This window comes from Centroberyx gerrardi, chromosome 22 (assembly GCF_048128805.1).
Source record: "Centroberyx gerrardi isolate f3 chromosome 22, fCenGer3.hap1.cur.20231027, whole genome shotgun sequence".
NCBI lineage: Eukaryota > Metazoa > Chordata > Actinopteri > Beryciformes > Berycidae > Centroberyx > Centroberyx gerrardi.
In genome coordinates, this window is record NC_136018.1 from 11,495,619 (window position 1) to 11,519,685 (window position 24,067).

Here is a 24,067-nt window from a genome sequence, read left to right on the forward strand (position 1 = left end):
GTATGTTAACCTTAGAGGGGGGACACGTTTGCCTCTCAAATAAGATATCATCGTACATATGATATTTATTACACGTTAAATTGGAAATAGCCACGAATATTATTCAACAGAAAGCAATCATTGCCATATTTAACTTTTTATTGAAGTACAGTCACCCCTCCCGGTGAAAGTATGGTTTAGTCCTAAGAAGACGTCAACGAACCAACAGGAACACACTGACATCTAGCGGCGGTTTTCAAGAAAACAGTTAAGTTACACTCATGAAGGGTCTTGCCTTTCCAGGGCTTTAACACCCAGGCTTACTACAAGATTTCCTGGGCATTTGAAGAACCAACAAAAACTGCAACTGACGTTAACTGTTGAAACAAAATTGATCGCAACAGCTCCGGCCAGCAGGCCTAAAGGCAGAAAGACGGCTTGTTAACTCACCTCGGAAACGTTAACACTGATTTCTACTGGGGCCCATACATAGAAACTCACGGTGAGCGACTTATGTCAGTATTACAGACTACGAGGCAACTATTAAACACAGAGAGAGTGGTAGTCTAACGTTATATTTCAGTGTTTTAGAACTAGCTAGTGTGTTAGCTTCCTGGCTATTTTTTGTGTTAGCATTGTGGTTGCCCCTAGCAACGGAATGATGCTTTGCCTGAGCAACCAAGAGCCTTTGTCAGTTTTTGGTCTGTTTTTGACTATGGGCAAACGCAAATAACTTAACATAAAGATATGTATGTATCCTCATGAATACCATAACCAGAGTTGAGCACTACTGCAGCCCTATTTCACATTAGCCATTATTTCTAGATTCAGTGATTACCTTAGTAGGTGTACATTAAATGGACGAAGATGGGACGTTTTTCGAGGAGCATAAAATAAAAGCAGCCAAAGAGAGAGCATCGCTGAAGAGTGATCCACCATACATGGACATCAAGGTTTGTGAAATATTCTTGCTTTGATGATCACCGCTTAGTCGTTATTAAAGACGCAAATAATTCATTAAATTGAAAGTAATATCACGTGTGAATGTCCTCTATAGTCAAGGGCTGGTGATAGAAATAACACTGCGGGTGCATCAACACAAGGAATGACCCCTAATCCTGACAAAGGTACTGTGCAAGTTTCTATGATAGTACACAGGTTACAGTCTTTGAGTATAGTATGAGATATTGTGTATTTTTTCAGGTGATGATTTTGGCTTAAGTTTGCTACTGGGAGCAGAATATGAAAAGAAGAAGCAGAAACTTCAACAGGAGCTTCGTTTGGATTACAAACATTATGTTTCCAAGGTCTGATTATGTAATCATATGGGGGATTACTATCTTGTTTATATTTTAGGATATGCTTTTTAATTGATATATTTTTGATTTGAAAATTAAGTGTTAATTAAAACAATGCATGGTTTCACTCAGTCACATCCCTGTTGCTTTTTGCCTACTTAAAGCCCTGACCTGCTTTTTTCATATTCTTCCAACAGAAAAAGGATCTGAAAGCTGGTGAGCCTCGGCCACAGCCACAAAGTCTCTCCCTACCCATTGGCGAGAGGAGATCTGCTAAGGTGTGTGTGTGTGTGTATTTCTGTGCATATGTACCTACATGTGACATAACAGTAAACAGATAACTCTCCATGGTCATCAAAGTGGGACCTTTTCCCCTGGCATGACTTGACTTGCTCACGATAACACCAGTGGAGTTGATTTACTGCAGTGCCGTAGCTTAAGCAGATATGACATGTTGATTGTACAGTGTTTTGTGTCCCACGGCAACTGCTTTAGTTTACATTTGCACCTGTGGACTTGTTGGAGCTTACCGAATGTTATTAAGGCGTAATAAATCTCAGTGGGTTTAAGCAGTTATTGTGAATGGAGATGAAACCATGATACATGAAAGGTACAGTAAGGTTTCTTGTTTTCAGAGGATATGCTGTGTAGTAGTTTTGCGTATTCAGTTTAAATGTCATATTTTCTTAAATTGTAAGAGCTGAGACTTTTTCTTAATTTTTAAAAATATATTTCTGCTTTATTAAATAGTATTCCGTGGAGAATTAGAGGAAAGATGGGAAATAAAGAGGGGATGACGTGACGTTGTGAACACATGATAGGTGCCCAAGCTGGCTGAACCATAAGGATGCTCCAGAGGCATGACTCTGAATTTGTTTTCTGTCACCAGGAAAAACTGAGAGATGAGAGAAATAAGGAATACAACCTCTTCCTCAAGGAGCAACCTCGAATCAGATGGTTAAAGAGAGAAACACCTCCCATCACCTCCCAGGTAAGGAGAATAAACAATAAACAAGTACAGATAGTACTAGATTCACACTCCTCTACTCCTCTATAAAGTGCCTGATCTCATATGCTGTGGTAAAACATCTTAAATTTTCAGGCCACATTTTCTCCCTCATCCTGTACAGGTTCAGGCCTCAGATGCTTCTTCTCCACCTCCTCCCCTGCCCATCCTCAACACCCAGCCAAACGTACATCCTACTCCCAGGGAGTGCCCTTCATCCAGGAGGGACGCTGGCACCGTGACTGAGGCAGACTGGGCTGGAACAAGGACAGGGACTCGGGGTCAGGGCCCTCGGGGGCGAAGGCGCTGGCACCTCCAAAGACCGAAGGAGCCCCTGGAGCTTTGGGAGAGAAGGGCCAGGAGGCTCAAGGGACACGGAGCGGAATATAGCTCAGAGGAGGAGCTCAACACAGACGAGGAGGAGGAGCTGGAGTTCAGTCGCAGGAGGAGAGACAGACACAGGCGAGAGCCCGAGGACACAGAGAGAGAGGAGAGGGGAACCCAGAAACTTACAGCTGACAGGTGTGCTTTTTGTATTTTTTGATAACCACCTTTCTGCAGTCTGTTTTCATCAGTTACCACAGGTTGAAAGTTTGTTTTGGTAATGATATATTGTCTCTATGTCACCTGTCTCTCTGTGTCTAAGAGCTCTCCAGGGCAGAGCTCCTCAGGACACGAGGGAGGTGGAAGCCCCTGGTGTTCATGATCAGAACAACAGCGACTGGATTCGGAAGTCACAGTCAGCAAGACCAATTCCCATGTACTGGCCGACTACTATTAAAGCAATGAGAATAGTATGCTTGAACAGAATGATCCCAAATAGCAACAGTATTTACATGGAGAGCTGTAGAGGCACTTCCTTCAGTAGACTGGGAAGGCACGTAAATCTTCTCCTCATTGATTGAATTAACGGGCAGAATTCTTGATAATTGCAGCCATATCATTTATTGCCCCTCAGCACTTCTTTTACATCCTGTTGCATTTGATTATTTCCGGTTTATGCCATTTGTTTGCCTGCAAGTTGAGCGGCTGTCAATAAGCTGTTTACGTGGCGGCCTATTTGCTCTGATTGAGGGTGAGCCTTGGGCCGGCGCCAGGCAGACAATTACTCACCACAGCTCCATCAGAGGAGCTGGATTGATTGGAGAATGAGGCTTCGCTCGCTGTTTCTGGGTCAGTGGGTAGAAAGCTCTGCAGGCAAACTGTGATAGTGTGGGATGTGAGGTGGTGGTTGGGTGTGGCTCAAAGGGGGATTGACTGTTAGGCTGTTAGCTTCATATGCTGTCATTGATTGGCTGAGTCTGTTGGTGTGTCTTTGACTCTGTCTGAATGATTCTGTCTGTGTGCAATAGTCTGCAAATGCCAGACAGCATGAGGACCGCTGAGAGATCCAGATCTGCCGCCAACAAGGATAAAGCCGAGTTTGCCACTGGACTCATGATCGGTAGGAACCATTCTTATTTCATACTAACCCTTGGAACCTTGTGGAATTATTGATGCAATTTATTACTTGAAAAACCTTTTCAGCATCATAGGTGATTTATTTATGTGTGTGTGGCTCTCTGTTGTCATGCAGGAGCAGTGGAAGGGAATGCGGCCTCTCAGATGAGGAAAGAACGGTACAGGCAGGAGCTGCTGGAGCAAATGGCTGAACAGCAGAGAAACAGGACGAAGTGAGTATTTATTTACAGTATCAACATTTTTGTTAAATTTGTCTCAGATGACGCATCACCATGGGTCACAACATACAACAGGTGGGATGCTTCTTAGAAGTCTGAACTAGCCTGTATACTTTCTTTTCTCCTCATCTCACTCTCCTACCTTCCCTGATTTGATAATCCATTTTTCAGGCATGGCATGCTCCCATTTTGTGAAGGACACAATACACTGTATCTTATAAACTGCTTTACAGTGTTGCCATGCTGCTGTGTTTTGAGGGGTAGAAGCTGGTGATTTTAAAGATTTTTAATTTTTTTTTCAGGGAGAAGGAACTTGAGCTGAGGGTTGCTGCCACTGGAGCCATCGACCCTGAGAAGAAGGTACAGGAGAATTGCAAAGCAGATAAATTAATCTGTGATGTCTTTAATGATATTGTATGCTTCTCTAAAAGTCCCATCATACTGTCATTCATTCATTACTAGTCATCCATTTCTACTCTTGCATTTATTGCAGTGCCTGAAGGTAAAATTTGTTGTCTTTGATGATATCAAAAGTGTTTCAAACGCTTGGTTTTCTGTTAGCTCTATTTCATCTCTCTGACAAGTGTGTTTCCAATATTTTCATGCAAGCCTTAACATTTCATAAAAACTTGGCAAGTCTTGTAGAAATCTCTCAACAATTGGCACTTTTCACATTTGACACAAATTATTTTTGCATGATTGCTGTCATAGTTGATAATATTGACATTCTGTTGATGTGATTGCACAAGGTACCTGCTTGAGTAACATCTTGCCTTGAGGTTTTCATGTTTTTATTTTTTGCTCTATTTCCTTTGTTGTGTCTCCCTTGCCTGATGCATCACTTCTTCCAGCCTGACCGCATTAAGCAGTTTGGGGCAGTAAATCGGCAGTATGAGGGCTGGAGACGGGACGTCCCGTACAAGCCGGGAATAGGCGTGGACGCCTTGGGGAACGACCCAAATCCAAGGCCTAGGGACGACAAACCCACGCTGGGCACAGAGGAGAGAGGCCGCCCAGGGAAGCCCCAGGTGACCTTCCCCTCTCCGACCCTGGACCACAGCACAGCTCTCAGTCAGCTGGCAGGACACACCGGGCCTGGGTTAGGGATGGGAGCAGCACCCGGGGTTCCCTCGCTGTCCTTATTTAATGAGGACTACCACAGGAACCTCTCAAACACACTAGGAGAGATGGCCGCCCCAAGGTAGCTCACTGTTGCTTTCTGTTCTTATATGTGAATAATAATTTGTCTTTTAATACATAGTAGTTTCTTAGTTTATAGAAGGGTTGTGCATGCATGTGTGATTTGTGTTCTTTTTTTTTTCAGACGTGCTGGCATTCCTCCTCCAATGCCTCCCGCTCTAACAGATACATACAAGACTCCATATGATCCGGCCTACTACTACTATGGAGCAAGAAATCCATTAGATCCTAACCTGCCCTACTATCAGAGTATAGTATTACACCCATATTTAGCCATATTACATTTTTACTAAAATGTTCTTTTTAAGACAAAAATAATGGTTTGGGCATAAAAGAATGTGGGCCATAACAAGTTTCTGCGCTGTTTGTTATGACAGGAGGTTTTATTTAAATGACACAAATTTGTCATAGTCATGGCGGCTGTCTGGTGTTTTAGTGCACTCAGATCGACTTTGTAGTATCTGGCGACTTCATGTTCAGATGGGAGTAATCCACAGTGCCTTAAATAAACCCCTAGACGTCTCCACAGAGACCTATTACCATTTATTATCAAGCCACTATATCACCAGATCAGTGGCCAAGAGGACTTGGCATAGCAATTCATAAATCTCATTTTACCACAGCACTGATTTTACTGCTAAGGGGATATACAGCTTATTGGATATGAGTTCAACAGATCCAGATGGATCTCGCTCCATCCAATTGGACCATTTGGTCACATTTATTTTCTTTCCATTTTTATTTTGCAGCCTGCCTTGGTCTGAGTCTTGGTCTGAGCTCACAGACATTTTAATGTTAAAAAAGCTGGCACAGACGGTGGCAGCAGCTAGCTGATGAAAGTGTTTGTTAAATGTCTGTGTATTTAATGAAGTGCTTCTCTGATATTTTCTTATCATCTCCATTAGATGGTCCATCTGGAGGAGGGCAGCAGTCTGGGATCCTCTTCAACCTGCCTCAAGGAGCAGCTCCTCCCAGACCCAATGACCGCACTGGGTCAGTGTCCATCCCACCACCTTGACCTTTTTGCAAGAGAAAAAGCTCATTAAAGCTCATTTCAAAATCACACTTTTTTCCCACTCTTATTCTTTACAATGACAACCAATTTGCAGCGTGTGTCAGCTTGTACATTAGCAGCCGTTTAGTGTTTCCTTGTTTTTTCTGTCTGCCAGAAGAGGGCACTCACAGCAAACTAACTGCAAGTCTGTCATTACCTCCTGTACACATGCCTCATCGTTTGTTACAGTGTCTGTCTGCTTCTAGAGCCACTGATCAGCACGGAGCATCTCCCCTGGCTGTTGGAGTGCTTCCTGGAGAGAGGCCCAAGCAGACCGGAGAGACTGGACCGAGTTACCAAGAAGCACTTAGACAACAGGTACGGCACCAGATCTGCAGGAGTGGAACACCGTGCTTACATATAGACGGCTAGACTTCATGAATCAGCGATGGCAGCTTCTGACCCGGAAGAAGCTTCAGTTTCCCTCCCAATGTGGTTTGGACTGTGTGTGATGGAGAGATCTGTTAGTAATACTTTGCCCTCATTTGTGACATTGCAAAAAGCCTGCCTTCCAGTTGTGTTAGCTGTTAGTTGCATTATTAAATGGTCAACTGCCACCATGATGCTGACATTGTATTAACTGTGAAATAAAAGACAAGGCTGTTTTCAGAGGTTTGGGGAAGTGCAGTGAGGGTTTTAGGGAGGCAACAGCTCATTGACATGCTAATGATAGTTGTGTCAGACTGCTTGCTCCATGCTGATGCCAGAGGAACTACAGACAATGACTCAAATCAGTGACAGACCTCAATATTTTGACAGGAAGAGACCAGATGAGAGTGGAGTCAGCATTTCCCCGAGGATAAAGGAATATACTGTAGCAAGACTACAAAACAAAGACAGACATGCATCCCACAGTTCATTACCAGTAGCTGTGGTTTGGAATAACTAAAAATTAATGCATGACTTATTCTTCATCTGCTTTTGCTATGGTGATTCAGTCAAAATGAGTCGGTTTAGGAAAGTGCCTCAAAGTTCGAAACTTCCCCATCTTCCTTGTGTCCAGATCAAAGAGAGCGAGGAGCGTAAAAGAAGAGAGAAAGAAGAGAAGGAGCGATACGATGCCAAGATCGAGGCTGAGATGGTGGCGTACAACCCCTGGGGGAGAAGCGGGGGAGGCGCTCCAATTAAAGACAAGGGAGGCAACCTCATTAGTAAGTTGGCTTAAACCATGAAACCTTAGATACATTCATGTCACCTTTCCGTTTTTTCCGTCGGTTTTCTTGGTGCATTCACTTGCAGTTACTTAAAATGTGTCCGTGCCTTCAGGTGACCTGAATCAAATGCACAGGACCAATGAGGAGGCGTATATGAATCCTGAGTCCAGGGATAGGAGAGAGGCACAGGGCTTTATAGCGAGGAATGGCCCCCCTCCTGGAGCTGAGGACAGGGCTTCCTACCCCCATCGAGTATCAGGTAGTGGTCACTGTTTCTGCTTTGGTGATCGTGTGCCCAAGCTGTGGCAAACTTAAAGCGTCCTTCCCTCTGATGCTTTTCACCGTGCATGTACTGTATATTTGTGTGAGAACGTGTTGTGTTTTATGTATTCTGTGTGTGTTCCTGTCTCATTCTTCTTTGCAGGTTTCACTGATCGGCCCAGTCCACAGCAGCTCCACCAGCAGGACAGTTACAAGGACTTTCTGAAACTACAGGTTGGTTCTGGGCCTCAGTCCTCAAATCCACATAGGAAACTGGCCTGTGCTATGATACTATAGGCAAGGGATTGATTGTGTGTGTTCTTTAAAAAAAAAAAAAAAATCAAATCTCCATAGTGTTTATTTGGTACCACCACCATGGCGTTTCTGAGCACTCTGAAGAAGCAAGCGTTGTTGACTGGTGTTTGTCGTTCCAAACAGATGGAGGAAAAGAGGCGAAAGCAGGTAGAGGAGAGGGAGCGTGTCAGGATGGAGGAGGAGAGGGAAGAGAAGAGGCTGGCGGAGCAGAGGGCTCGCATGCAGCAGGAATACGAGAAGGAGCAACAGAAGAAACAGGAGGAGATTGAGGTGAGGAGTTCATTGCTTTGATAAGCAGAACACTCCATCATTCCTCCCTTACAGTTAGGAAGTCTCTCCCCACCAGGCTTGTCACTGATAGCAAAAGATGGTCCGCTTTACTTTCTCTGCAGCACAGGCTGGAGAATCAAAGGTTGAACCGTCAGCGTGCTGAGCATCGCCGGGAGGAGGAAAGAAGGGTGAGGGAGGAACAAGAGAGCCAGAAAAAGGTACTGGAGAATGGAAGGGAGAGAGAGCAGAGGCAGGCGCAGGTGAGTAATGAGGTACTGTAAGCCTGGGGAGACAATGGCAGTTTTATTGAACTTATTTGCTAAGGACCGTGACTCTCTCCATGAAGTTGCAGAGAGAGCCGTCTCCTCCTGTCCCGACCTTGCAGAAGAAGCCGGGGAGCCGCCGGGCCTCCAGACCTTCCACTGTTGTGAGCCTGCTCTCCTCTAGGACTGCGTCTGTAAGTCACTGTACGACACGGGAAGGCAATGGACGCAAATATTATCGCATCGGTTGCTCTGGTAGACTAAATCCAAAATGAATAATGCCCACAATTCCCACGCTACCTCTCAACCCAGGAGCGCTCTGTGTCAGCACCGCACTCCCCACCTGTACCCGCCAGAAGAAACCAGCTCCGAGCCAAAGGTGAGTTTACCTCGACTGCTCTGCACTGTCAAAAAAAGTCAAACGGCTGGTTGCGCATAAGTCATGAGTTGCCAATAAAACATTTATGGCTCCCTTTGCAGTCTATCATATACAATTCTCTCTCTCCCTCTCCCTCTCCCTCTCCCTCTCCAGAGGATCAGCAGAAAGTGATCAGCGAGCTGTCAGCCCTTCGTAGGTATCTGCAGAAAGAGCGGAGACAACTGGAGGGTCAGCTGGGCCAGACGGATCGAGAGGAGACAGACACCCCTCCTCCCGCCAGGTAGTACAGACACACCCCCCTTAACAGCAGGGAGACTGTGCTTCGACATAGCTGATGTGCCCAGAATAAAGAGGGTTTTATTATATTCTTCCAGGCTAAAGAACAAGCCACTTAGATGTTATTATGCTATTAGAGGCGCTCTACCTCTACAGGTCTCAATTCACCTAATAGATCTTGTTCATTAGTGTGAAGACACAAAACTGCCTCAGTCTAGTTAAATGGGAATTCTGATTTGAGGAGGCTGTCTTCTGTTCTGGGCTAATGAATATGACCCAGGTCAACTCGACTATCTTCTGATCTCTGTTCTGATTTGTTTCAGGGACTTCAGTAATGCAACAATGTGAGGCTTAATTGATCCCCGCAGGGAAATTTTCTCTCCGTTTGCACCCTCCTCCCAGGGAGCTCAGCAGGGTCAGCTCCAGAGCAGCGGCCCTGGATCCAGTACAGATTCAGTGTCTTGCTCAAGGACACTTCAGCAGGGCGCATGCTTGCCTCTCTAACCACGAGGCAAACCTGCCATCCATACAGACTTATTGTCTGTGTTGTCAAATTCCTAAACGATAATTGGAATGTATTACAAGCTTGAAAACATACGTGCAAAGACTCTGCTTATATTCAAATGAGTTTACTACAAATCATGGGGGAAATGCCTTTGAACCAGTGCCAGTTTCAGGGTTTTCCTGAGGTTACAGTATAAGCTGCTTACAAACTCCATGCTTTAGGCCTCATAAAAGCACTGGGAAGCATTTAACGTCCACAGGCCAGGTGTTATGGCTTCCCTGTGATTCAGCACTAGCCCCTAACAATACACTCTTAATTCCTGCTGAAACTCCCCCCAACTAACCAGGGGACAAGCACAAGCATGACAAGTGTAATTGTATGCTGCCGTCACTGCTGCGCTCAGCGGGAAAGCATTCATGATGGTGCGTTATTGGCACAGGTTCAGTGAAGCATCTGGACGCCGTTATTAATTGGCCAGTTTCATGTGGGGTTTTCCTCCTAACGCCCAGGCGCAGAGGACGACCCAAAGCGGATGCCTTTGACTTGGCGCAGCAGCGGGCGGCCCGGGCGTCGACCAGCAGAGCCCAGTCTGGCGCTGCACGCATCAACATGCAGAACATCAGGGAGTTCAACCAGCTCAAATACAGGGGTAATGGCACTTTGATTGATTATACATGAAACTTCCGTTCTCTCAAAGCAACATTTTTACTTACTATACCTTCACCATGTTAATTAAACGCAGCTTTTCTGGCTTTTTTCCCTGCTCTTCTCATTGCTAATTGTAAAAGAGTAAATTTGCTTAATTAAAATCACAATCATTAGCAGTACGATGTTCAGATACCCAGAAGTTAAAAAAAATCTGTTACCAGGGCAATCAATGTTGGTGATCGACTACTCAGGGACTTATGTAGACATTATAGTATTGAAAATATAATATCAAAGTGTAATTCCCCTCACTTATCACCCGTGTAGTAGTGATGAACTGAACAATCATTCCAGTATGATTAATCCCCTTTTCTCACTCAGCCAAAATCAATTTGCCGTTGTTTACTTTGCTCATCTTCTCTGAACGAACCCATTTTTCCAACGTTGAGGAAGTCGTTGAGGAATCCTCTTGTAATTGCCTTGGTTATGATGTAGACATAAGGACGAGGGAACGGGAACGGTGCAGTCTGGAGCCAGCCGGGCACAGCCAGATGGTTTAGCTTTCCCAGAGCCTCATCAGTCCTCCGTCTCCCTCTAGCCACACTGTAACCTTAATCTCATGAGGTCATGGGAGGCGTCCATGAGTGACAGGCAGTTTGGCACTGTAAACAGAGAGTGTAATGCAAGCGACCAAGGAAATGGCTTTGGCTGGCTTCCCAGACTGACTTAATGCAAGGGTCTGGAGAACAGTCAGACCCGCAACTTCCAAAACCAACAAAATAGGAAAAAATGGAAAAAACAGAAGCCTATTTTAAAAACAAAATAGTACATTTAAAGGCAAGAGGCTGTGTTTGTACACAGATACAGGATACAGGTTTGTATTTGTGCTAAATTAATGACTGGATGCATGCTGTATACTTCTGAATTGGCTCCTTGAATTACCTCCAGTACATATGGACATCAGCAGCTCAGAAACTCAGTCCTGGCCTCCTTTGCCTAGGTGTCAACCACTTTCCATGCTATGTGGAATCTTGCAGGACTAGGACAGTTTTTCAATATTCCCTCATAACAAGTAGTTCATGAAAAACTGACCAAACCACTAATCAAACTGCCACATATTCAATTATGGATAATTCCGGTGTCACCCTTGCATCTAAAGACTGCATTAGATCCATTCTGTGCGATCAGTCCTTATCAGGCTCCAGTGCAGCCAGGCTGTGGAGCTGCTGAGTCACGGCCAAGCTGCTGTTTTAGGCTGGGAGTGGAGGCAGAGGCTGCTGAGAAAGTAAGGGGGGGAGCAATTAGATGTATATCCCATCATATATGGATACTGTTGGTTGTCTCTTTTAATCTCTACAGCTGGTCTGTGCTTCCTGGCTTTACCTTGCATTGTTTTGTTCATTACTGTGGGCACTGAGTGATATGCAACAGCTGAGGAAATGCACTGTGATAGGCTAATGTGTGTCTGCCTATACTGCTAATGCAACCGTTACTGCTGCATCAGTGGAAGGACACAACCCGAACTCCACCGGCTGGCATCTGTAGCATGGGGAGGGGAATAATACTTGAAGCAGGGACTTGATGCTCTCTTTTTGCCTGTGTGTGTGTGTGTGTGTGTGTGTGTGTGTGTGTGTGTATCAGACTCGGCGTCCCGTGAGGAGGTGCTTCATGTGTACCCCGACCCCCCCGGTGATGCACAAAGTCTGGACATCCAGCAACAGGCTCTGCTCCGGGAGCAGCAACGCACAATCAGGAACATGAAGAGAGGGGAAGAGCACAGTCAGTGATCCAACTCACACACACACACACACACACACACACACATTCCTCCCCTTGTCTCTTTGTTGTGCTCTTGAACTCCGCTCTGTCTTTCTCCACAGACTCCTTGAACCAGCAACTGAGCCATCATCGTCCTGTGAGTGGTTTGTCATCACATTCCTGTTGTACATTTTCCTTCTGACCGGCTGGATAAATAGATCTAGCCCGGCTTGCTCTTCTCAAGGTGTTTTATTGGTGCCTGCCTGTGTTTGTTTCTTCTCCCAGAAGAACAAGCCTGCCCTCAACAGCCAGGGAGACTCCGTATTGATGTCTGACAGTGCCTTTATTGGTAAGCCTGGCTAAACATAGCCTGTTCTTACGGACTCTTTTATTTGGTTTCTCCACACAGGTATGAAGACAGTGTGTTTACATCAGTGGGGGACATAAGACACCTTGGGATTTTTCTGTACATAGGGCTCTAGGTGTTTTCCATGAAGGTGACATGGTTTGGGAATTCGCACTACACGCACCCTCACAATACCACAATAGAATAGTCAACCAAGGGAAGGGCATGGCGTGCTCTTTGTCTAACTGTGGCACACGCCAAGCCACCTCTGCCTCTCACAGCTGGTGCCGGCGCTGGGTGAAAGGAGCCCATGCCAGCTGCAGGGTGGCGATAGCGGAGTGCTTGGCGTGGGGAGTGGGGGGGCGGGCGGTAGGGAAACTGTTAAAAGCTTTTCAATCCGCCTCATTCCATTAGCAATTTATGCTGAGTGGACCGATTCCTAGATGAAACCCATTTTCACATTACACACATCTGAGCTGAATGAACAGCGGGACTGTGTTGGCACGTGAATGAACTTTCAAGTCCCTAATCTCTGGTCCAGCTGTATGGGTGTGTACTGACGAGCGGCTTGTTGGACTTTTGTCAGATTTCTACAGCGGCGATGCATCCCGAGAGCCGGCCCATAACCCTCAGGTCTCAGCGGAGGACAAAAGGAGGAGGACAGCCCCGCGGAGGAGAGAGGACCATGATGTATGGCGTTTATTAGCAAAGGGATTCTTTTCTTCACCTCAGGTCAAAATTATCTGTGTCACTTTTAATACTAGAGCGGTATCCCTATCCAGTGGCTTTCAATACTACATTACTCAAGTCCTTTAGTTTTGTCATTTGACACTGCAACAGTAGAGTATCGCAGTATCACATCCCTTCCCTCTGCTTGCTTATGTTGTCCAGGAGCTGGGCGTTCCCGCGGGTCAGAGGGAGCATGGGGTCCAGCCAGATTCCCAGTCCCTGGAGTCAGGGAGCGGTCTGCATGTAGAGGCGAAGGTCAGGGCCCAGAACCAGCCCCGCACCAGGAGACCGGACCATTTTAACGGTGACCACAACTGCAGATCAGGTCAGAGGACACGATTAACATTCCTGTGTTTACTAGAAGGAGTCGAGCCCAATGCTAAAAAAAAGCAAAACAATATATGTGGCAAGCGGGGGCGAGGTCGAGTGTTGGAGATTGGAGAGGTGAGCAGCACTCGATTCCCATTCACGTCCCTTTATCCGTCTCATTTCCCTTCAGTGGGAGGGGAAGTCTGGAAAGTTTGACCAGAGCGCTCCTTTCACGAATAAATGTACATCAATTAAAATACAGTTCATGCAACATAATATTCATGTTGGCTTCTTAAGCAACATGTCTTTGGCTTTTCTCCAAGTCTCTCCCACACGGGCTCTTGTCTCATCCCAAAGCTTCGCCACCTACTTAACAGAAAGGACAGATATAACTTTATTTTAACAGATTGTTATAGAACAACTCCCTATATTCTGGCTCTAAATTACAAAACTGATAACCTTGTAGCAGTAATATGGATATGCCGAAGTCTACAATCCTAACCATTCTTTGATTTCTCTGATTGCCTAAAGAAGCATGTGTGACGGATGAGCCTCTGTCCTCTGCAGAGGGACTGTCTGGTGATGAAGTGGATGTCTGGTCTCTGCGCTCCACCCCCTGTGCCCTGGAGAGGCGTGTCTCCGTGGAGACCGTTGCCACGGAGCCCTGGCTGCGGCCCGGCACGTCGGACGCTGTAAGACGTCCAGGCTGTAAAGAGAGGCCGAGCAGCGGGATGGATGCTCCGCCATGGCTTACCCATAACCTGATACAGCTTCCATAGCTGGTCTCCACTGATGGGAAATTGCACTGAGCAAGGCTAGTTCCTTGCAATCCTTCCTTTTCTTCCCATCAGTTTATTGCGAAGATACTTGGAGTGAGTGGAGCTTCCTTTTGCTCTGACCAAGATTTGCAGTCAACCTATTCTCCCAGATGAAAGACTGATGATTGTTGATTTAAAAAATGGAGTTATTCTTGGAAAGCTGGTTGAAGACTAGAGTCTGCCTGTTAGATTTAGCCCATTGAAGTTACTGTATGGCAAAATGCACAGCTATGAATGTACCATAAACATTTTATACATGTATTATATACTGGAGAGATTATTTTACAATTAAAATTTGTAATATTTCCAATGTTGTTGTTGCTGGTCGTTAATGTTGACAACTTGCAGCTAAACGACTTGAACAAATGATTCAGTATTTCAAATCAACCAAGTTCAAAAACTTTATTGACCTAGAACCTGATTAGAATGCCAGATGATGTATTGTACAGAAAGTTGTACATAATCTTTTTTGCAACATAGAAAACTTTACATTGCTGTATCATATACATTTTGTTTTCTACATCCATGAGCAGGAATGCATCCCATCCATACACTTTAAAGCACAGCTAACATTATTCATTTTCTCTATACATATAACTTTTCCCCAAACCAAAGAAAAAATGAAATATATTATTAATTTTTGATTTTGTACACAAGAGTGAAAACTAAGTTCAAACATGAAAACAGACCAGTGACTCAAAAGCAGCTAGTATCAGGTTGCTCTCTTTTCTTCCAGTTTCAGGAGCCCGGTTATCATCTATCTCAGTTAAAAACCTAAGAACATATAAAATGGAATAATTTAACCCTTCACTTTCCACTGTCTTGTTCAATTACAAATCTTATATAGGACAATCTGCAGGAGATGGTACAGTCAAATAAATTATCACAAAAGTAAAATCTCCAGTGCATTCAAAAAAGATCAAGTGCAGCAAATCCAGAGGAGGAAAAAATAAACAAAAATAAATGAAATCTAGTGTTATAAGATTATATTACATAGCGGCAGATCTGTACAACTAGTTTCATCCAAGAGGCTATCAATACTAATGTTAGCCATCTGCGGTGCAGATAGAAAGATCATTATTATCATCATTGTGTGACAAATGCCACATTTCATAGTTACTGAATATGTCATTTTGCGTGATGTTGAAACCATTCATTCTTTACTTTTAAATATACAGTAAGAAGCACGCGTTTTTTTGAAGTATATTCCTTCTGAGCAAATCAGAGATATGGGTAATTGTCAGTTGTTGCTAATCAGTAGTATTATCCAGTGGAGGCATCGTTACATCTTGTACAAGGCATCACTTTTTGTGTGATATCAAGTACTCTGTGTGGGTTGTGTGTGTGTTCGCATGTCCATGTGTGTGTGTGTGTTGTGAGGGGGTTTGGGGTGCCTTGGGTGTCGGGGAGGCGGGCGGCCGATTGATAATCAGCCATGTAGGTCAAGTGTTCGGCGTAAACCGCTCGCAGGGCCCTGTACCGTCACCAGGGCATTCTGAGGCGATACGTATACGGCCTCAAAACTGAGGTGGAGATCTGTGACCCCGGTGCAGCTCGGTGTGCCGGCCTGCCTCTGCTGCACCATCACTGGGCCTCCTCCCCGGCCTCCTCCCCCACCTCTGTATCCGTCTCCTGCTCCACGGGCGCTGGCTGAGGGTCTGGCTCGGGCTCGGGCAGCTGTGCGATCTGGAACACCAGGCCGATGCGCAGGTAAAACTTCCTTAAGACGGCCCGCAGCTCAGGGATTAGGTCGAACTGCATGATCTCACACAGCAGAGGGTAGTACCTGGAGGCATGAGTCTTGAACTGGAGGTGCAAAGAAAATAAGAGAGAGAGAGAAAGAAAGCAAGAGAGAGAGAGAGAGAAAAGTCTTGTTGTTACATGGAACACAGTAGAGCTTTTGAGCATTTAGAAAAGCTAACACATGGGTTTGGTGCGGAATGAGCGTCCGTGACATACTGGCCAAAAATGAGCATTAATTATCATTGGAAAACTCTTTCTATCTGATGGCCAAAAGAACACATTCATGATCATAAACAAAATTAAAATAAAGGGGCTCAAGTGAAAACACTACATTAAATTTGGTTCAAGCAGGGCGTAACTGCACTTAATAGCTTTCTGTAGCATAGCAATTTTCTGAATCTTAATCTCTGATTCCTATCTTAACAAAGTCATATGCAATCATTTCAATTTATCTTTTTGCTCTGCTATTAAATTCGGAATTAAATTTGCTCTAAACCCTCGATGTAATCATCAGTATATAAATGCTCTTTCATTGTTGAAGTGTGTGCGTACACACGTGCGCACACACCACAGTAGTCAGGATAGGCATCATAAGTGTTTTAGCTCCTTACCCTTTCATCACTGATCTTCAGCACCTTGGTGAGGAAGAGCAGCAGCAGGTTGGTCCAGGCCTCTCTGTGGCTCTCTGAGGTCAGAGCCAAGAAGTACGCTACAGCCTCACTGCACACACTGCAGGAGACAGAGGCAGAGAGAGAGAGATGCTTCAACAATATATATCAGCACAGAAAGAACAGAAAAATTGCTACCTGGGTAAAAATTACACTTTTGGAACTATGGAACAAAAACTTCAAATTGACAACATAACAGCCTGTTAGTGCCATGTCATTTCTAATGTAGAGAGAAAGCATCTACTTCTCTGCCTCGCTTATCACTTGAGAACTTGCTAAGATGGGGATAATGAAGATTATTTTCGCTCATTAATTGCTAATTAAAACCACTGACTGAGGCCATTATGAATACACTTAATTAGACGTTTTTTTCTACACAGTTTAAGTTTGAGGAGAACTGACACGACCTCTGATCCCGCTTCCCTGACCCTCAAGGCCCTCCAGTGACATCAGCGCCATCTGCTAGCCATTCATCCCTCCTCCCCTCCCTCCCTCCTTCACAGCTCCCTTGCACTCCATTCTCCATGACTTAATCGCCTCCCAAATCTGCTTAGCACACTACAGTAATCAAACTTGCACGTCTGCTGCACATGGCCTCTGGTAAGAGAGGGTGAGTGTGCGTAATTTAGGAATGAATGTGTGCTTAAGAAGACATCAGTTGTAGCTGGAGGTCAGAGACGACAGCGGGAGGTGTGTGTGTGTGTGTGTGAGCGAGAGAAACAAAACACAGTCATGATGACACACGGCAGCGCCTGTAGTAGCGTCTCTGTAAGTCAGGACGTCTGAGTCACACCCCCTCCCTCCTCTCTCCTTTCTCATCTGCCCTCTGATAACGAATGCGAGTCAGAGAGGCGTGCGATGATTCTGCTTTATCTTGATTTCATCATCAATACGAGGGTGAGGCTGGAGGAGACAAGGCGACGCCCATTGTGAGGCAGCTAATAAAGACGAGGCGATGACAGCCGCGTTGACTCGGTAATGAAACGCCAATGTAGCGATTCCTTTGGATCTATACGGCGCACGCGGCGTCCATTTCAGATAACTGTCGAGCCATGCGCACGCTCTTCCTTTGCCATGAGTAACTGACTGCAGATAACAACATCAAAACATTTCTGTCTCATTCCCTCTCTCTCTCTCTCTCAGGGCCAAAGCCTTTTGATTTGTCCTTCCTCTGAGGTGGCTATTGACGTTTCTGCGTGGAGGGAGTGTGACTTCTTTGTTCCCTGGTTGGAGCCAGTGATTATGTGTGTGTGTGTGTGTGTGTGTGTGTGACTCTCGCAGACAGCTATGTCATGGCCGGTCTGATTGATGATGCTGTCCTTCACTCAGAAATACATGTGTACGCACGCACACACACACACACACACACACACACACAGACACCTGCAGCCCCACAGTAGACGTCCAACAGCCCTTTTCTGCCCTAATGAAAACAACTAGAGCAATTTATGCAGGCAGAGTGTTGGCAGAAGGATGCCGGTGCGTTTTTATAAACGCACAGCCTCTCTCCTCCGAGTTCTGAATGAATTCACTGTGTTTGCGTCGCGGCCCACCGACAACAAAAGCAACAATTAGTTCCCGAATTCTCCCAAATTGAGAGCACGTTCTCAGGCATATGCACAGATAATTCTCCCGTTCCGACTGTCACTAAACATGTGTTGAGCAGGAGCGGAGTGCGCGGTAAAATGATGATGAGGGGTTGTGAGGAAATGCAGAGAGCCTCATTAGTGGGATGAAAATGAGCAGAGCAACAATAGACAACACTAGAAAGAGCAGTAGTTCAGCTCGTTTAGGGAGTCTATACTGCTTTGCTCGCTAATGGGGTGGTTTCTGTAAAATACGCCCATCTGTGAGCTACAGTTATTTCTGCGGGCAGGTTGAGGCACAGGCACGAGGAGAGAGGAGGTTAACTGCTGATAATGAGTGTTAGGACAATATCATGAGAGCGTTGCACCTATTTAAAAGTCATTTTAAGTACCAGATGTGGCCAGTTGAGTGGGCGTCACTCTCACATCCTTTGACTACTTGGAAGGATCATGAGATGTAGCAGTGATGTTTTTCCAATCAATGGGATATAAATAGGGATGGGATGATATATTGTCTTGCAATACAAATTTGTAACAATACGTATCGTGTGGCAGAAAAATGAATCGTGATATTAGCTACATTTTATTCTCCTGTAGTAATCACAAATGAGATGGTTTTCCTGTCACAATTTCACAAGCTCTCCATCCAAATTATATTATTTGCACATTTTTCAATTGTTGTTTACATTCTAGCAAGACAATGCCATCGCTAGAAAGATGTGTGGCTCAGAAATAAACAGAATTCTGCACAGGCAGACTTTGTTGTCACTGAACTTTTATTTTTCACATCGTATCGTGGTTGTATCGAATCGTGAACCCCATATCGCGTATCGAATCGTATCGTGAGATAAGCATATCGTCCCATCCCTAGATATGAATGCGTCATACGCCACAGGACTGAGGTGAGCGTTGGGTCCTTACTTGAGCAGTCGTCTCTGGACCTCCTCCCAGGCCTCCTGGCGGCTCTCGTCAGTGTACATACGGAACAGGATCCGCAGGCCGCACGCCAGGCTGCTGGTCTCCTGCTTCAACAGGTTGGGCTTCGACTTTCCTTTGAAACCTTGAAAGAAAAAGAAATGCCCACACACACACACCATTTTAAGCCATTTTAAACACCCAAAAGTGCCCAGAAGCTCTGTGTTTCAGCCCCAAAACAGTTTGTCAGCCAGCGAGTGCATCTGTCCGTCACCCACCTGCCTTCCATAGTAAGGTCCTTTGCTCGTTGTTGGAGTTGAAAGCCTTGGCGAAGCGGTGCGACTCCAGCAGACAGTCCAGCAGCTTGAAGAGCTGTTCGGAGGTCAGGTAGCGATACATGCCCTGGTCCTGGGTCTCCACAGGGACGTCAGCTGCATACAGGGCATCCCGCTTCAGGAGACAAAAGACATGACATATTATAAGACTTGAAGCAGATTAATGATTAGGTCAGTAAACCACTGAACCACAGAGCCTGTACCTGGGCGGCAGCAAAGTTCTCAGCGTCCTCCTTCTTACTGGTGGCGGGGAAAAAGACGATGTTGTCGATAGTCTGGATCAGCTCCAGCTGCACAACGCACTTTATCAGCAAGGCCGCGAATAAGCGCTGCTCCTGCACTTCTGCGGAACATAAAATATACATGCATAAGCACACACACACACAAGAAAATATAAGCCCATGCATCCACACTCAGACACAGCAAACCCATAAGACAGAAAAGAGACATGTCAGAGCAAGTTTGAACATTTGAGTAGAGAGAAGGACTAACTGGTTGGGGTCCTGTTCCTGGGGCCGTCCTCACACATGCCTGAGGCTGCACTGTACTGACTCTGCCGACGGCTCTCCATGGCAACCCTATCCGCGCTGCTGATGGAATGCTGGTCCTCGGAGCGGGACTGGATGTCCACTGACTTCTGGGAAATGGAGTCCTGAGAGCACAGTGAGTGGAGTTACTGCATGTCAGCGTATACACAATATGCAAAATTATGCAAACACAAAAACAGTATATAAAGTCAAACGGCCCAAATTGGATGCGAGGAGCAAAACAAATAATTCCTTTCCTGGCAGTGAAGATGAGTAAATAAAATTTAACAAGTACGTACAAAGACAATATGTAAAGTAAACAAAAGAAATGGCCCAAATCGTATGCAAGGAGCAAAACAAATAGCAATTCATTCTCAGGAGAAAAAGGGAAACGCTGTCGTTTCCTTACCAGCTGTTTGTCTGACAGGTTCTGTGCGGTCATGTGTTCTCCCTCTGCTCCTGCTGGTCTCCATGTTAACAGCCTGAGAAACAGAAAAGTGCTGAGTCAATAATTCACAAACAAATACTCAAGTAATGAGGACCTCAAGTTCTACCAAAAGTGAAAGTTAGAGAGGGATATTAAAAAATAACAAGGGGGGGTTTTAAGCTTGTGCCAATCATCTAGGTCCCCCTCTCCTTTTCATTATTCCTGGTTTGTCTGCACACAGTCAGCATAGTTGGAGATATCAGGGTTTGTTTTCTTAAATTCAGAAGAGGCCAATCTTTCTTGTACAGTGTGAAAAACAACTTCCACAGAGCTAGATAATCCATCACGGTAAACATGAAGCCTTATTATTTGGTTCCGTCAAAGTCTCTGTTTTATTGTTATTTCATAACTTCCAGTTGAGTGTTTTCATATCAGTGGATGCATAAGTTACGCTCTGCTTACTGTCAATCAGCTGACACCCACAGGAAGAAATGGAAGTCTCCGCCAAAAAGTAATCCCTCAAAAATATGTCGCCTCACAAACTTTATTGTCACATCCATGTTTTTTTATTTGCCGTCTTTGTTAACTGGGACAGCATTTAATTTCAAGCTTGGTTTGTTATTAAAATGAGCAAATGTTAAAAAACGTAATTACATACAGTATGCATTGCAAAATGATATTCTCCTCTAATTCCACTTCACAATTTCATGAGCAACTAACCCCCCTGTTTGCAATGAGAATCACTACTGAATTTACACTCAGACCCACACATGCATGCTTTTGGTATCTTCCAAGAGGTGGAGGTAAATCAATGCAGCAGCTTACGCGTGTGGGATGGTGGTTTTGAAGATGTCCAGCATGCAGTTACACGTCTTGTCCCAGGTCTCCGGGGAAAACTTCTCCCCGTTGAGGATGACTACGTTCTCCAGACAGTTGGTGCCTGAACGGGCGAGCTGCTCATTATCTACAGACGCAGAGAGATAGAGACAGAGGAGGAGGAGGAGGAGGAGGAGGGGGGGGGGGGGGGGGGGGGGGGGTTGGGCAGGGAGGAGGGAGAGAGAAAGGAAGGGTGAGTTAAAGAAGATAGAATGAAAAGATGCATCAATATACTGTATAATGTGCCAAGGTTCAATTTCGACACAGTATTGCTAGCTCTGGTGAGATTTCCGCTTTTCCATCTATTTTCCAGTAAACCCATGAAACAAACTGCTGATTAAAAACACTGAAAATGTGTATCAATCATTTGCTTAACCCACATGTATTTATAGTGTGATGGAGGATTACTGATGCAGCTCATAAAAAAAGTTGACTTCCTAATTCTGTTATCGGACACGCAGCCAAGCCTGGTTGTGGCTAATTACAATAACCGTCTTAATGCCTGTTATTGTTTTGGCCTCCCTGCCCGTACAATAACGACATCACGTCCCCTTTCTCCCAGAACTATTTGATGGAAAGATGACAATCTGGTCTATAGTTTTATCCACAAATACAACACTTAGAAGCTGGGAAGACAGAAGTATTCACAACTGCAAATTCCTCATCTAGCACTGGCTTAAGCAGATGCAATGTCCAAAGGTGGTAAAGAGAGATTATATTGACTTTGCAATTCAAATGTGTGTATCGTTACAAAATCTGGCATATGCATTGGTAAGCCTGTTTGAATACTATGGACTGACAGTTTGAAAGGGGTCACTGTTCAAATTTCACAAGAGAAAGGGAAGAAGCACATCAGACGGGGACATATAATAATATGAATGTCTCACCGCTCATTTACAATACATTATTATACATTTCTTATTATTATAATTATTACTATTCATTGTTTCAATATCGAATTTTCAACTTAAGCTTTATTTACTTATGTTACAGAGAAATGTGACGAGGGAGGAGAGAGAGTCGGTTGCCGCCTGCTCACCTTGCTGCACACACCAGTAGAGCTGGGCCAGAATGTCGTCCAGCAGGACGTCGTTGAGAGACTCAAAGTACTGGGTGAAGACGTCACAGATGGCATAAAGTGCGTGGTTACAAGTGGTGGTCATCCACTCTGCTTTCTGAGGACACAGCACATGGAGAACCTCAGTAAGAACGGTCTCAATGGACATTAGAACCCAAAACTATAATATACTGTAGGAACAGGGACTCTATTCCTATAGTTGAGACACTATTGCTTATAGGCAACAGGACAGCAGTGTAAATCCACTTTTTAACCACATCAGACAACAACACTTCCACCAGTCAAAGCAGCTGTTAGACAACAGGGTGTGAAACAGGTGTTGGGGATGAAAGACCTGTAACGTACCTCAGTTTGTTGCTCAGGCAGCTTCATGTTGTCAAAGATCCTGAAGACAATTCTGAACAGGTCCTGCCACCAGTGCTTCTCGAAGGTGTGTCCGTAGGTCTTCATCACTTCAAACATCACCGTCAGCCCCCTGGGAGACACACACACGCACAAATTAATCTTTCCCAGCCAGGGCGCTGTTGAGGAAATCAAGGGCATCAAGCGGCAAATTCACATCAGCCAGTCAGGGGTGAGAGACACTTCACTCCTCTGTACCTTTGTACTAGTGAAATTTTAGCTTCTAAATTTAGAATCTTCACAAAAGTACAACAATCCTGTTCTTGTATTCAGAAAGAAATACTCCATCTACTATATCTTTGACTACTCATGTCGACATTTATGGAAAAACTCAATCGACAATTGACAATTCACAACCTTGTCTGACATGGCTTATGGCTTTGTTTTAATTTTACTGTCTGTACAAACTCAATTGAATTATCCAATAATGGTCTAAAAAAACCCATCCTGGTTTCTGTCTGTGAAAAGCTCTGATGACGACCGCCTCCTGGGCCCTGAAATAGCAGGCGAACCCCTCCTACCTGGTCCTGACATCCAGTTTACACCTGTTGATGATGCAGGAGAGCTCGAACAGGATGGGGAACCACCCCCGCACCCACACGCGGTCCTCGGGCGCTACATTCATGTCATCACTGGTGTAGTCTTTGAAAGCCTGCCAGAGAAAGAAGAGCCGTGTTCACCACCTTTCTGCCTCCGGCGGAAATTAACCCTCCTACACACACACACACACGCACGCACATCTCTATAGATACTGTACCTCCCCCTGATATGCACACACAAATACTCTTCCTCATGCTTTCCTGGTCCACCGCTTCTCCTACTTGATAGTGTCATGGACGAGCAAACCGTTGTCGTGTTTTTTTGCCTAAGATTTACCAGTAAACCTAAGCATATTTAATAATAATGATAAGGTGCGTAGATTTTGCAAGGCACATTTGGACACATTTCTGTATGTCCAGCATTCTGTTCATCTGATAATATGAGCAGATATGGGATAGATGTAGCGATGCACACTTGCACATCTGCTCTGTACACACAATTATGTAGAAAGCCAATGACACACAATTTGCACACCCTGCTTATGCTGTTAATCCACACATTTTCATATGCCGTAAATTATAATAATTGAATATTTTTATTCATATTTGTAATTTTCAGTTGCGTTTCATACCCTCTATTTGCTCTATTCTTATTCATTTCCTAGCCATTGCTATATCCTATTGCTTGCTGCTATAACAAACCAATTTCATTCAATTAATCTGATGC

At 44.9% G+C, this 24,067-nt stretch overlaps 2 protein-coding genes across 3 annotated transcripts in view; one reads left to right on the plus strand and one right to left on the minus strand.

The window, feature by feature from the left end:
• Positions 1-1,084: 1,084 nt before the first annotated feature.
• On the plus strand, positions 1,085-14,205 carry cspp1a (centrosome and spindle pole associated protein 1a). Its single transcript, XM_078291538.1, has 28 exons — positions 1,085-1,106; positions 1,183-1,286; positions 1,475-1,555; positions 2,167-2,268; positions 2,408-2,805; positions 2,930-3,022; positions 3,636-3,727; positions 3,860-3,956; positions 4,265-4,322; positions 4,814-5,163; positions 5,287-5,411; positions 6,068-6,155; positions 6,423-6,534; positions 7,220-7,367; positions 7,483-7,629; positions 7,795-7,865; positions 8,070-8,216; positions 8,339-8,488; positions 8,563-8,673; positions 8,792-8,858; positions 9,012-9,138; positions 10,149-10,288; positions 11,926-12,063; positions 12,165-12,199; positions 12,328-12,391; positions 12,975-13,078; positions 13,280-13,442; positions 13,994-14,205. Exons 1-28 carry the CDS (start codon positions 1,085-1,087, stop codon positions 14,203-14,205), a joined length of 3,546 nt encoding a protein of 1,181 aa, XP_078147664.1.
• A 427-nt stretch (positions 14,206-14,632) lies between these two features.
• arfgef1 (ADP-ribosylation factor guanine nucleotide-exchange factor 1 (brefeldin A-inhibited)) overlaps positions 14,633-24,067 on the minus strand; it is a 54,032-nt gene continuing 44,597 nt past the window's right edge. For both annotated transcript variants that reach the window (XM_078291276.1, XM_071923982.2), the window contains 11 exons: positions 23,323-23,453; positions 22,745-22,874; positions 22,361-22,496; positions 21,271-21,409; positions 20,428-20,500; positions 19,984-20,143; positions 19,695-19,834; positions 19,435-19,606; positions 19,163-19,301; positions 16,599-16,716; positions 14,633-16,050 (listed from right to left, as the gene is read on the minus strand). In XM_078291276.1, coding sequence (XP_078147402.1) covers positions 15,829-16,050; positions 16,599-16,716; positions 19,163-19,301; positions 19,435-19,606; positions 19,695-19,834; positions 19,984-20,143; positions 20,428-20,500; positions 21,271-21,409; positions 22,361-22,496; positions 22,745-22,874; positions 23,323-23,453 — 1,560 coding nt within the window. In that variant the 3' untranslated portion in view covers positions 14,633-15,828. The remainder of the gene's footprint in view (positions 16,051-16,598; positions 16,717-19,162; positions 19,302-19,434; positions 19,607-19,694; positions 19,835-19,983; positions 20,144-20,427; positions 20,501-21,270; positions 21,410-22,360; positions 22,497-22,744; positions 22,875-23,322; positions 23,454-24,067) is intronic.

What these genes read in the sequence shown, in the direction of transcription:
- cspp1a (XM_078291538.1), top strand. Translation starts at nt 1,085, where the DNA reads ATGACCCCTAATCCTGACAAAG. An exon ending in ACAAACATTATGTTTCCAAG is followed by an intron (nt 1,287 to 1,474) that starts GTCTGATTATGT and finishes TTCTTCCAACAG; the next exon opens with AAAAAGGATCTGAAAGCTGG. An exon ending in AGGCGCAGGTGAGTAATGAG is followed by an intron (nt 8,489 to 8,562) that starts GTACTGTAAGCC and finishes CTCTCCATGAAG; the next exon opens with TTGCAGAGAGAGCCGTCTCC.